The 14,410-nt window shown below is 40.1% G+C and overlaps 1 protein-coding gene across 1 annotated transcript in view; it reads right to left on the minus strand.

Moving 5' to 3' along the window:
- Positions 1-14,410, minus strand: part of itga9 (integrin, alpha 9) — a 130,466-nt gene that overhangs the window by 104,060 nt on the left and 11,996 nt on the right. Inside the window, exons 3-10 of the mRNA XM_035432676.1 lie at positions 12,874-12,980; positions 9,294-9,417; positions 8,179-8,246; positions 4,963-5,092; positions 3,051-3,136; positions 2,820-2,882; positions 908-1,045; positions 49-154 (exon numbers count right to left, since the gene is read on the minus strand). Coding sequence (XP_035288567.1) covers positions 49-154; positions 908-1,045; positions 2,820-2,882; positions 3,051-3,136; positions 4,963-5,092; positions 8,179-8,246; positions 9,294-9,417; positions 12,874-12,980 — 822 coding nt within the window. The remainder of the gene's footprint in view (positions 1-48; positions 155-907; positions 1,046-2,819; positions 2,883-3,050; positions 3,137-4,962; positions 5,093-8,178; positions 8,247-9,293; positions 9,418-12,873; positions 12,981-14,410) is intronic.

Raw genomic sequence — 14,410 nt, forward strand, 5'->3', positions numbered from 1 at the left:
ACAGCATACCTGCCATCCCAATAAAAGTTGTGTGAAGCATTCACTCACCCTGATAACCATCATCATCAATGTCCCCCAGTGAAGTGATGCACTCCCCAAAATGGGCATTGTAAGCATTATCGCCTTTCAAGGCCTCCATCTCTTCCATCAGACCCTGCCAGATACACAGAACAAGGAGCTCATGCAACAGGATCACATGATCTTCCATCTTCTAGCAAAAAGGATATGTCTGCATCTCCTGGAAAAACACAAGTATTCACACAAAGCTTGTTTAATGGATTAGTCACTCAAAATATTTGTGAATCATATCCTAGTGACCTACTTACCTTGCACTACTTATAAACTCAGTTGATGTTAGAATTATATCTAACTTTGAGCAGCCTTAAACCAAAGACATACTGAGAACAATAATAACTGTAATAATAAATATGCATAATTCCCTAGCTAGTTAGACCATGATGATAACAGGTATGACCTGACAAAAGCTATCATTTGGATTACATTCAAAACTATTTTTACTTTATTTAGAGCTGCAACATATGTCTACAAAATCACTGCTATATTTAGAAGTTCATAAAAAAGCACAGGTCTTAAATAGAAGCTATAAAATTATCAATAGTAATTATTAGCCTTACTGGACTCTGACACAATGATTAAGATATCTACAGCAATAAAATCAAAATACAATATAAGTGGAGATGGGCATACCATAGAGAGAACTCTAAAACATAGAAAAATAGATTCATGAGAAGTAATGAAAGTCATGGAGACAAGTATGGTGGAATTTAAAAAATGAATCCCTTAACAAACAATTTAGCAAACAACAACTGTTAAATAAATAAAACTAATGAGATATTGATTGATTATTAGAGAAAGATCATATCATGTATCAAGAGTGAGGACTCACATTGCCCCTGCTAAGGTAGATGGAGACCTGTCCCTCATCCCGAACCTCACTGTGCATGGGCGCCCCCACCAGCAGGTCCGACAGCCCATCCCGGTTCAGATCAACTGCACATAATGAGGAGCCAAAGTAAGAGCCCATCTGGAACCAAGTCGAGCCACAAAAGAGCATTCTGTCAGAGTACATCACCATAAATCCCCACACAAGCCCATATCATTATTCTGAAGTGTTTATCGGCAGAGTTTTACTATTACCCTCTAAAACAACTGCATGCTTCAGTGCTTTCCTTAAAGTTTATTTCGTAATGGGGATTATAATCCTGCAGTCTCTGAATTACAAGATCAGGTTTCTACCCGCTCTAAACCACTGCCAAGTTCCATTAAATTCTAGTAAGTTCAAAAAATTATTATAAATATTCTAAATGTTTTGTGAAACATAGATAAGTATTATAAATATTATAAATTCTTTTCAGAACTAACTAATATGTGTTAAGAGCTACAAATGATTAGAAACATAAATGCTTTAATGCACTTTAGGTGGAGAGAAAGCAGCATGCATTCTTTGATACTATGACGCCATTTCAAAGAATTTGATTGTAGTAGAAACACATTTCTGGCTAGACCCTCAGCCACATTAAAGGGATAGTTCACTTTCTGGAATTTTCAAATATTAGTTCAGTTTCAGTGTATGTTTTCAATTAGTCCAAACAGTTTTTGTGTGCACTGAAGGATATTTACTGAAGGAGTTACTTAAGTTTCAGATGACCAGCCAGCTTTACAATGGCTAGTATAGGGGCATAAACTGGTTTTCAGTTTAAAGCAAGAAAATACACATCAAGAAACTCCAAAGCAGTATGTACAATGACCTTATTTTCCAGAGGATATTCACAAGAGCACATTTTCAGCATTTATTCACAATTATAAACATAAAAATCCACTTTCCTTCTCAGTTCAAAAGCTGTTCAAAGGTAAGTTCTTCAATGACCAGAGAGGCATGGTTTTAATACAGCTGGCCTGGCCAAGGAGTAGTCCAGGGCTGCCCAACCCAGTTTCTGGAAATTTACCATCCTGTAGGTTTTCACTCCAGCCCCAAAAAAAGCACACCTAGAGACCTCATTCAACTGCTATTTAGTAGAATTAGGTGTGCCAAATTAGGGTTGAAATGAAAACCTATGATAGATCTCCAGGAACAGAGCCAGACAGCCCTGGAGTAGCTGATAATGCTGCCTGTATCATTACATGCCTAAGTTAGCCAAACTAATTATACATTGAAATTGAAACACTACAAAGCACATATGACAGAAGGACTGCCTCTACACAATGCCTCATCATCTGAAGAACATTTTAGCTATGCTGCCTAATGTTATAAATTTTAGTCTGAACTCAAATGAGTCTGAGCCTGAATGAGAAGCTGCAACAGATAGAGACCAAAAAGCCAGATGGAAAAACTAGCCTGCTGACATTCCATTTGAGGACAGCTAGCCACACCTTCAGTTGAATTGGGTTACTTAGAGGTCATTGGGTTAAGTGACATGAAGATGGTTTTTGTACATTTTCCCCACAAGTTGGAATACAAATACCACAAAATCTTTTCTGTCCTGTCAATTGTTGCTTCTCTGAGGCATTTCTCTGTAATACTGTTGATGCAGGAAGCTGCACCACTTTCACACATGCACATCCTCTGGAAAAACATCACTGTACAAGCTGCTTTGAAGTTACTTTGAAGTATTTTCCTTTTATAAACCAGTTTATGCACATATGCCCACCATCAGAAGACTGGCAGGCCATCGGAAACTTCTGTAAGTATCTCAAGTATCCTTCATTGTCTGGGCCAATCAGGAACATGAACTAAAACTTAAATTACATTAAAACAAACTCAGTACATGAACTATCCATTAAGGAATCTCAACACCTACCATTTTCCCTGAAGCTTGAAAAATTTTCACAAGAGATCCACTCTCAATTTTGAAAATGTAGACCTAGAAGATGGAAGAACGGTGTGATGTAATTGCCCTTGTCAGTAGTAGTGTTCTTTACTTCTAGCCAAACAAACAAAATCTTCTTTCATTATTGTTCCATGTAATGATACTACCAAGGTAAATACCTAGGTAAATTCCTTAACTAAATAATTGTAGAATAGTTACTACCTTTCCTTCTCCCCCATCTTGTGGCGCCCCTCCCACAACATCAGTGGCTGTGGGTGAAGAGAAGTGACCAGCTGTCACTGCATATCCTATGGAAAATGAGATGAGAAAGTGAGAGACTGTATTTTAACTGATAATATCCTACCAGAACTGAGAGAATAAGAGTGAGAGAGATTTGGTATGTGAGGCAGAAAAGAGAGAAATAAAGAGAGAGTGCATGTGCTTGTACGTGTGTGTACATGCGTGCCTGTGTGTATGCATATATGCATATATGCAAATGTGTGTGTGTGTCTGTGTGTGTGTATCTGATTCAGAATTTTAAATAGTGGCAAAACAGGAACAAAAGACCCCTTGTCATACTCCCAGGAAGTAACTCCTTGTGTGAAATTAGATTTAGAAAAGCAATCTGATGTTACATGAAGTTGTGACAACTCATGAGTGCCTGCAGCAGACACAAAATAAGTGGGCTGGTTCCACACACTGAAAGTAATAACTGAATGCATGTAAGAGCCAGATGGTCATGCTAGGATCTGAATTTTAAGTTGAAAGTAATTGGTTATTGACAATACAGTACAAGACTGTAAAATATCAGCAAACTGTAGAATGTACACCAATCTTAGCTGTGATTTTGGATAGGCCAGGTTAGAGTTTCTTTAAGAAAAAACATTATACCTTCTTTATCTCAGGAAAATCATAATCATACCTACGTGTTTTCCATGCATGGACCTAGTACAGTTGATTTTTCACTTGAACATCAAAGCCCCAGCATAACCCAACTCTAAATGAGTTGTGCTCCATCAAAGCCATAACATAACAAATAGTCTTTGGGGATTGCAAAGCCAAATGGCATTTTTTATCGTCCATTAAAAACACCAGTTTGATATATACGTACTAATCATATACTAACTGTACAAATTCTGTGTTAAATTGGCCGCACTTTAAAGGTTCAGGAAACCGAAATCTGTGAATTCTTTGCTGGTGTGTTGTTTTCATACTTTCATGCATTCACAAACAGCCACTAAATATTTTTAAATGATTCTTGCAAAAAAAAAAAAAAGGATAAAAGCCTGTACTGAAATCGGCTTGCTTTCCCCCAAATGCCAGGTTTTTATTGGGTGAGGTTAACTGCGTGTTAGTTACGTAACAAAAGTTATGTAAAGTCCAGTGAAATCTTTTCTATATGTAATATGTAAATGACGCTCTTACCACTTTTGTTCCCGATAAGGCAAGCTAAGCTGAAACTGCTTAAGCATTTCCCTATCTCTGGATGTGGAGAAAGCAGTACACTATTTCAAGCTTCTCTAACCAGTACTAGCCAAGCAGTCCCTCAGTCAGCAGCTGAAGAAGTTTTAGCTTCTTTCACAGAAAGATTATGTCACCCTTATCTCTGGAGAATTTAAACCAGAGTCTTCCTATTGCAGCTCAACCTGGGCGTTTTCAGGGGAAAAAAACCTAAAATGGCAGTTGGCTTTTGATGAAGCCAACACCAATTACCAACTTCTTGCTCCATAATCAGACTACAGGAAATGGCTAGTCATGACTTACTTTTGCTACAGAACACCCAGTAAATCTGTAGTGTGCACTGTGCTTGCACCTGAGTTTACTTATGTTTTGTTCTTTTATCATTATAGTACTCATTGTTCAGATGAATCAAATACAAATGCGCCATTAACTGACTAAATAGTCTGTACATAGTTGGGTAATCAGACACAGTGTATTATATGTATGACATATGTGCATTAATATCAAAATATTTATGAGCACAGACTCCATTAGGTATAGCCACCTGCTCTATTAACTTTGATTTTACAAGATGAAAGACTGAATATAAATGGCTAACTTAATATACATCAATATTTTCCTGAGAAAATGTCAGAAAGCTTAAGAAAGATTTGCACATTGGCTTCCATCTTACCTAGATAACTGTATCTGTGGGAGCTCACTCCATCATTGTTGAGGTTGTATGATGTGCTTGAGGTCAAGTTGAAGACCTTGACTGTTCCAGTCCAGTAGTATGATCCTGGGGCACCCATCACCACCAGCTCCTAAAATGCACCAGAGGGATTACCTGGCATCAGTTTCCTTGTCTCTTATCAGGAACAGCAGCGGACAGACAGACACTGGAGGACCCAGCCTCTCCGAAAATAGGACTATACTTTTTGTATAAAAACCACATTTATTTAACTTTTTATTAATAATTATTTATAAAAAGGTTGCTTTTGGGAAGTAATAGATTAATATAATAGGTCAGTGTATAGTGACTGCCCTTTAACTGGCAGCCCTGGAGTGGATGTAGAAATGCCATGTATGGCTTGGTGTGCTTCAACTGAGTGGATAGGATAAAATCTGGTCCAATTAGAATCCACTGAAGGATTCACTGTGTTGTCAAATGCTTCAGGGGCACAAGTCCCACACTTCCTGTCCAGCAAGGACTCGGTTTGTCGGATTTATGGCACTTCCTTCCCACGCAGTGGTACTATGGGAGAAGAACATGGTAGTTCTGGTTAGCCAGAGGCCGCAAACTACTCTGTGTTCTCTGCCCATGGCCACACTTAAAGACTCAGTGCCAAGGCCGCCTTTGATCCTACAATATGTGCTGACATACAACTCCAGGTTGTAAATACATGTTTATTACCCAACTTCCATATTATTGCTAAAGGGATCAATGAGAATTTTGCAGACTGTAATTTGAGATGCTGCTGAATAATAAGGCTCCAGTGGCTAGAGGATTATGTGATGAGAGCAATGGTTTTCATCTGAAACAACTACAAGTAGCTGTTCTTCACTACTGTTCATCACTCTGAATAAGAGTGTCTGCCAAATGATTGTAATGTAATGGAACATCCACTTAGACACTGAAGTGCGCAATGCACTTAAACATATAACAGGCTAAATTATCGGATGTCCATTTTACCTTTCAGTTAATGTTGCACTTCTGTTCATTACATACTTCAGTCCAAAGCACATATCTCACATTTCAACACAATGTGCCACTTTCAAGGATCTAAAACTTCAGTAAAACGTGTCTTAAACCCTTGTTTTATTTTCTTACTTGTATTGCTGTTTATCACCATTTTATAATAAACAAGGAAAGAGGTCACTAATTTGTGATGTTGTTGTATGGACAAAAATGTTGAAGATCATAGCAGTTGTAGATTGCTAGATTGCAGTTCTAGATTGCTGAACTGCAATCTAGGGGGTATTAGCCTGGTTACAGATGAAAAATAAACCTGGTTCTGTTGTTGTTGGCATTCTTCCAAATATCAACTACCAGATTTTTCATAAAAACACGTTTTGAATTTCTGTCCAATCTCTCGCCCTAATCATACCCCCTATTGGGCTTGCATGGAGACAGGTTTCCTCATGAATCAGTCCTCTGTCCAAAGGGAATGGCCCTTTAGTGTCATACCTAATATCAGATGTTAGTGTAACTAAAAACAGGGTAAGGGCAGGCAGATGTGGTGTATCTAGAAGGAAGACTGATGCTGTGTTGAAAAATGGAACATGTACTGCGCAACTCGCCCCCACGATGCTCTGCTCCCTTAGGGCGTTGTACATTTTGGAAAGGTTGGAAAACATCAGTGAACTCATTTCCTCACAGCTCTACAGTTGTGCTCTACGGAACCTCACAGGAAGTGAGACCCCTCCTTCCTCCCTGTGGTGGGGATCACCATGGCGATGTGCCCAGAACTGTGCCTGGTGCTGGCAGGTGACTAGGTAATGCTCAGGCAGCTGGATGCAAGCTTATGTCTCTCCGAGCTTATGGATAATATTAAATCAACTCCAGGTTCTCAGAGTATTAGAGTGACAGTACATTCACAAAGAAATAATAATCTCTCAACATATATATATATATATATATATATATATATATACATATATATATATATTTAGTGGCATTCGATTAATCAGAGAAGCAAATTGGTCTCGGCAATGGTGGCTGGTGGAGAGAGCACACACACCTTGCTTGCGTTGGCTTAAAGGTGTGTTTCTCCCCACAGTTCTGGGCAGAGACCGGGAGCACACACCGAGAGAGCAAGTTGGTGGTGGAGATTATGTTTGTCCCAGCACAACAAGAAAGTGAACCAGCAGCTGGAAAGCTGCAGGAGCTGGTTAGCTAAAAAGTGGGCCAGTTATGAACGATGAGCCAAAAGGCTGCCATTCAGTTTTGCTTTCTTTTGTCTTTCGCCCAAAACCCATGAGGGGGAAGGGTGAAGATGTTTATTTATTTCTGTTAGTGTTTTCACGGGTTTGCTCTCTCTCTCCATGCGGCAACCAACGGTGTTATCTGAAACTGCTGCACCTCCCTTCCAGGGGTGTCACACATATGACCAAAAGTACGTGGACTCTCCTTGGTCTGGGGCTGTTTCTCATGTTTTGAGCTAGGCGTCTTAGTTCCAGAGAAGGATAATCTCAATGCTACAGCATACAATCACATTCTTGATGAAAAGTTTGGGGAAGCCCTTTCCTGTTTCAGCATAGCAATGCCCCCAGGCACACAGCGAAGTCCATATAGATGGGGTTTTGTTGAGAATGGTGTGGAAGGACTTCACTGGCCTGCAGTCCTCATTTTTCTTTTATGTTGATATTACATTTAAACTATTACATGTTACATTTATTATGACAGAAAGAGAAACCGTTGCAAAATATTGCATTAATCGTCAAACCAAGTTTAAATATGCTGTGTTTCAATAATTTGTGCCAGTACTGTACATATACATACAATTATTGCACTAATTAATAATTTTGTGTATATAAAAATGTTTTGACACAAGCACAAATGTATTAAAAATTGCCCCTATGTGTTGATATTACATTTTAAATCCACTATGACTATGAAATAATATATATCAAGTAATATACACCCTACACAGTCACAATCTCTCAAATGCACAGATCATTTTGTGAAGAACATAATAAACTAATTCAAAATGAACAGTGGGAAAATGTCCAATTCACCAGAGCTGCATCTTTCAATCAAGAGACCACGTTTACAAGACCTGTTTAAAAACAGAAAGCTTACAACTGACAGGAAGTAACTTTGTGTTCTGGTGAAGGCACAATGTCCATGAACAGTGAGGTTGTGCAGACAAAGTAGAGGTATCTAGTAAGCAGTAGATAAGTTACTGACCTCAGTAAATACTCCTGCTATCCCAGCCTGACATGAGCCATGTTCTTCTCCATATGTTTTCTTATAGTCTAAAACAAAAAAAACAAACCACAAATTATTTCATTGTGTACTTTGCCAGCATCCATGAGCCAACATTTACTGGATCCCTGTATGTGTTTCATATGGTGTTAGTCAAGTCACTGCTGCATCAACAAGGAAATCAGGCAGTTGAGAACAGAACTCTAATACAGCACTGGAGTAAGAGTACACCATTGAAAAGAAGCTCACACTGGGGGACACGCTAACTCTTATGTTACAGAAAATATTGGACTTGGATTGACACAAAGTGTAATTATTTATGGAATGCACCACTGCCCTGAAACTGGTCCCCCAAAAAGGGCTGTATGGGCCTCACAGTTGTCAGAGAAACGGAAGGAAGTAAAATGTTGGCTGAGTGACCCAGGAGAAAAACTGCAGCCTTTCCTCTCCCTCACTTTTACAGATGAATGCTGTTCCTCCGATAAAACCCATATAAAGTTAAAACCAAGCAAAGAAGTCTTTACATGCAAAATACAAAAAATGAAACGCACATTTCTTTAATCATTTATCAAGGCATGTAATTAAATATGTAGTATATATGCTACTGTAACAGCAAGCAAGCCAATACCAATGTAAGCAAAGTCCCATTGGTCATTTGGCAGCAGTACAGGTCAGCCACAAATCATGACCCAGCTGACAAGGTGTTACGGCTGGCCAGCAGACATACTTTCCATGTAATGCTGCAGGTGAATACATTACTACAGATGGAGTGTCATCAAACAGAAAAACATACACTAAATGAGCAGTCTGTCCAGAGGTCCTATGAAGCCATCCATTTTACATATTTAAGCAGCTTAGTTGTTGGGCTGTAGTGTAAAAAAAGTGACAATAGGGGGTCACACGTTCAAGTCATCTAAACTATAAGGCGATGGTCCAGTGATGGACCTACCAAATCAGGAAGGGGCAATGCAACAAAGTTACCGTAAATAGTAAAAACTGGCATAAATAGTATGTCTGCCAGCACAGCATCTTTGTTACAAAATAAGAGAGATCCCTGAAGGGGCAGCTGAGGGCAGAGGCTGCAGGCAGGTACCTACCTTCATAGCAGGGGATGAGAGGACGTGCACTGCCCTGCAGTGTAGGAGGGATCACTGAGCAGTAGCCATGAGGAAGGATCTGCTCAGACTCATAGTACACATTCTTCCAGCGGTGAGCACAGGCCTGAACCAGACACAGAAACACAGGAGTTACTGCTCGAACACATACAGCCAATGCACACACAAACACACACATACAGCCAAGATACACATACGCACACATATAGCCAATGCGCTCACACACACTCAATCACATGCAGGCAATACATATGCAAACACACACTCACAGACACTCACACACCTATAGCCAATACATACACAAACACACACACATGCAGCCAATATATACACAAACACACACACATACTGTACAGCCAATACATACACAAACACACATGCATACTGTACAGCCAATACATACACAAACACACACACATACACTTGTAACAATGTAACTATACATAGGATATTTCTGGCCTCAGGCTTCCTGACCATGGGATTGACCCTCCTCTGAGTCACATTCACAATTAACATCTCTGGTCAACCAAGGCATAATGATGTGCCTGTCTCCTTCCTCTTGTGACCCTGCTATAAACTCACTGCTTGATCGATTAGGCTCCAGCTTGGGGAATGAACTCCAAGAAGAAAAAAAATGAGAAGAAAATGGGGAAGCCGAGTTTAATACACTTAAACATTAGAGAGGTAGTGCCTGATTGATAGCTCCAATCAAATGTTCAGGTGCCCAAAATAATCAGCCCGTGGGGTTCCATTGCATCTGTGACAAAGCTCAACAAAACTCAACAACTTTGTTCTGAGAGTACAGACACAATCTAACCAATCAGACGCACTCCTTAAGGAACTTGACGGACCTTGCCTGATCACTGAGCCAGCCGTCCGCTAAATAAACCTAGCTGGTTTATTCCCCTTCGACAGATGTTTTCAGGAACAATTATCTCTAGAATTTTCCTCCATATCTTCCTTGTGGCCGGACCGAAGTGGAGATCTGTGCACATCCAAAGTCGTTTTGAGTGGAACCCCGTCACGACCCCACTTCAAAGAAGAAGTTTCCCAAGAGTCCACGCACCTGCCATGACCTTGGACTAGCTAATGAGCTGACACATCAACTAACAGAGTTTGAGACTGGTCTTCCCTTCCCCCTCCACCACAGGGAGGAAGTATTGAAATGCATTTTTTACTAAGTTGGGCTCAACAGATGTACAGAATTCTGACTGGTTGTTGAACGAATTTTGTTCTGAATGAATCTGAACAAACCTCACTACACAGCCAAATACACGCACTGACCCACACACACACACACACACACATGCACACACACATGGTCAAATGCACGTACACACATCCATCTTTATACTGACATCTCCCAGCCTTCTATTATCCACAGAGCTGAGGACAAGAGGACAATGTAACCACTCTTTACCTGAAAAGCTAAATATAGCCTTTCTGACTGAGTGGCTACATTTATAAAAGTACAGACCACGCCTGTCACACATGTGGCCCCAAATGGCAGAACAGAGAGGGCTGATCGGTTTTGAGATTGGAACCTCCCAAGCTCCAGCTCTGATCCAACACATGCTGTTAAAAAACAGGCGTTTATCAGGTTCGTGGCCGCAACAGGAAGCAAGCCCAGCGCTGAACCATTCCATGGCCGAACCACAGTTTACATAGAATCCCAAAATCACCCACCCAGTTCTCCAATAACAGTCATAATGGAAACTGTTTAAATACCTTTATGGCTAGACATTGATATATATGGGATGGGATGTATATTCAATGTCTTTATATCTGCCCTGACATAGGTCTTTAACACTGTTGCAAAAATACACTTCATTCTCTTAAGCTGCCCACTAAAAGTGTACACCTCTGCAAGAACACTCCGCCTCCTTTATTTCACAAAAGCATTCCACAGACACTATGGACTGACTCCAAACCTCTGTGCAATATTCACTGACCCTGGGGAACATGGTCTGCCCACATTTATGAACACAAACTCCAACACTTTTCCTGCTGGAAAATTGCACACTCTCCATCCGCATCAATATTTTTTTTTAATTACACAAATATTTCTGCTCCTTGGATTGCCAGGATATAATAAATACCTTAACCAAAACTGAAGTTACATGTATTGTGATGAAGTTATTGTTAATACGGATGCCACCTCCGACAAAGAATGGAGCCTAGGGATACAGCACTGACTTCACATTTTAAAGGTTTCAATTATTATGTGTAAATCGTTTACACTTGAGGTATTAGGGGATCCAAATTTTCATTGTAATCATGACTTAGTTAAGCAAGCAAAGAAAAAGCACAGTAAAGCTGAAAGAATGGGACTGAATCATTTTACTATTCCTACACATAAGCATAAGATCTAAGTTATATTCTCTCAGTATCATGTGACCTTCTATAGGTTTATGTGTCAGCAGGTATATGTTCAGAGGGATGATATGTGACACATAATGTGACTTAGATTTACATGTGTTAATGGCATATATAAAAATAGAAATATAGAATAAAAATACAGGAGATGACTGAAAACCATTGGCATCTATTCCAGCAAGAGTCATATTTTTTTTCAAACCACACTTCTCATGAAATGGAACAGGACTTTCAGAACCTTCTCCACCCAAAGCATGCTCACTGACACTCAGAGTATAATTTCTTGTAAAGAGTAATTCATACAGTACGGGTTTAAGGACTTATGCTCCACTAAGCAGTGAGTTGAGCCTGAGAGGGATGTTTGCTTGCTGTCACTCTACACAAGGCTGTGAGACATGTACAAATGCCCTTCATTTCCCTCCTGATACCGCCAGATACCCCTCAGATGTCAGACATTGGGCCTCCGGGGTAGTTCTTCCACCCTCACGCACCACCACACATGTTCAGTCGCCAGGCTGCGACCTTGGGCATAATGCGACCACCCTGAGTTTCGATGGACTCTAATGAGCTGTCTGCGCCTTTCAGAACAGGCAGCTCACCTAATCACCACAATCACACGCATAGTTCAGCACATTTTAACACAGGGAACTGGAAACTAACATTATTCACATTGTAGTGCGAAACAAGCATTTGTTTTATGTGTCTGTCACTGACTTCCAGCTGCCTTTGATTAATTTTGCCACTGCTCCATTCTGCTACAAGCCCATTCTGGTATTGGCCCATTCTGCCACTGCCCCATTCTCTATTGGCCCATTCTGCCACTGTCCCATTCTGCTATTGGCCCATTTTGCCAATGGCCCACTCTGCCATTGGTTCATTCTGCCATTGGCCCATTCTGTTACCAGCCCATTCTAGTATTTGTCCATCCTGCCATCGCCCCATTCTCTATTGGCCCATTCTGCCATCGGCCCATTCTCTATTTGCCCATTTTGCCTTTTTGTCTCCCAGCTATCTGTCTTCGATTGATCCACCTCTACCTTCTGCTCTGTATCAGTCCCACCCCAGCCATGGGGGGTCCAGCCTGCATAGCCTGGGGCATTTATAACTCACTCAATTCTAGTCCAGGAAGTGTACACACCCTAACCCAGCCTATTTGTGTGGGAAGGGGGGGGGGGGGGCAACTCACCAGCACGTTTCCATTGGGCTTGTCCTGCCGGGCCAGACTGACCCCCATCCACTCGTTGTTTCGGTCCCCCTCACAGGTCTTTCCACAGGACTGTCTCGGCTTATTCCCTAGAGAGAGGGCAGACACGGCGTCACTAGTGCTCATCATCTGAGACATGAGTTGCAGCATATATCTCCACCATCCTCATTATACCACTACTTATTATGGTTCTGTCTCATGTATTATGGGTGAAATGCTGACAAAGAGCTAAATACATACGTAATATAAACAAACTGGTGAGTCATTTATCATACATACAAGGCTAATCAAGTTCACAAACACAATGTACAGAGAGTTGGGTTAAACAGTGAGGTCAAATTGCTGGATATGCCCAAAGAAATAAATTGAATACAATCATACAGTTATGGAAGGAATGCCAGTGCTAACACCCTACTATATAAGGGAAAGTCAGTATTACATTTATCATCGAACCAGCCAAACCATACATCAATAGTTTCCTTTCACCTTGATATTATTTAAAGATGAAATCCCATTACAATATACCTGCAGTAACTGTAGTAGTGGGAGTTTAAAACAAATCAGACATTAAACCAGTGGTTCCAATTTCAATGAATGATAACAGTCAGTGCTGAAATTAACAGTGTTTTTTAGAATAAGATTTCCTGCACTATTTTGCAGTATTGCACAGGAGTTTCTCAATCAGTTTCTTTGAAAAGGACCATTTTAATAAGACTGTTCCCTGTGTCTTTTGATCACTGAAGCCCAAGGCTGCAGTCGCCTGTGGGAGTGAATAATTGACAGGACCATAGCATGGAGGTGTGTTTGCTTTAGCAGGTGGCTGGGACCAAGGCCATCAGAATGGAGATTTAATGTATGTTACAAATACAGGCATGAATATGAGCAAAAAAAAAACATGGCTCTTGTAAATACAAAACTCTTGTATAGTCATGGCTCTTAACTACACAAGTTGTGGTTTCAATGGCCACTCTCCTAAAGGATACCAAAAAATTGTGGTCAAACAAAGACATTGGCAAGTTGTCTTAATTTTGTAATATGTGATGTAAGACCACTGATATTCATATCTGTCACTTTTTGTGAAATCTGTAAACACTTTTAAACAAGAAGCTATTAGTTTGCCATGAGTCATTTGGTGACGTATATCTGATCCAAAGTCAGTCCTATAGCTGTAAGGGAAAAGAAACACATGGTATTTCACTAAAAATAATTCACTTTTCTACAACTTCACAGTATATGAATAAGAATTAAAGAAATGTTATATTCTCATAATATGAAAGAAATGTTCATTTTTTATTAAGTTATAGATTACTATAAAGCACTGACACATAGCCTGAGTGCATTGTGTGTGGTTATTTCATTTATAACAGAGAAAACAGGCACATTAAGACACTAAGATAAGTCGGTATAGACGAAGCCCTGTTTTGAGCAAATCACACAAATAGGCTTCTTTACAGTATTCATTTTCTGCCTCAAAAAAGACAGAGGGTAAAATTCATCAGAATTTCTATGCTTGACAGAT

Source organism: Anguilla anguilla, chromosome 1 (assembly GCF_013347855.1).
Source record: "Anguilla anguilla isolate fAngAng1 chromosome 1, fAngAng1.pri, whole genome shotgun sequence".
Classification (NCBI taxonomy): Eukaryota; Metazoa; Chordata; class Actinopteri; order Anguilliformes; family Anguillidae; genus Anguilla; species Anguilla anguilla.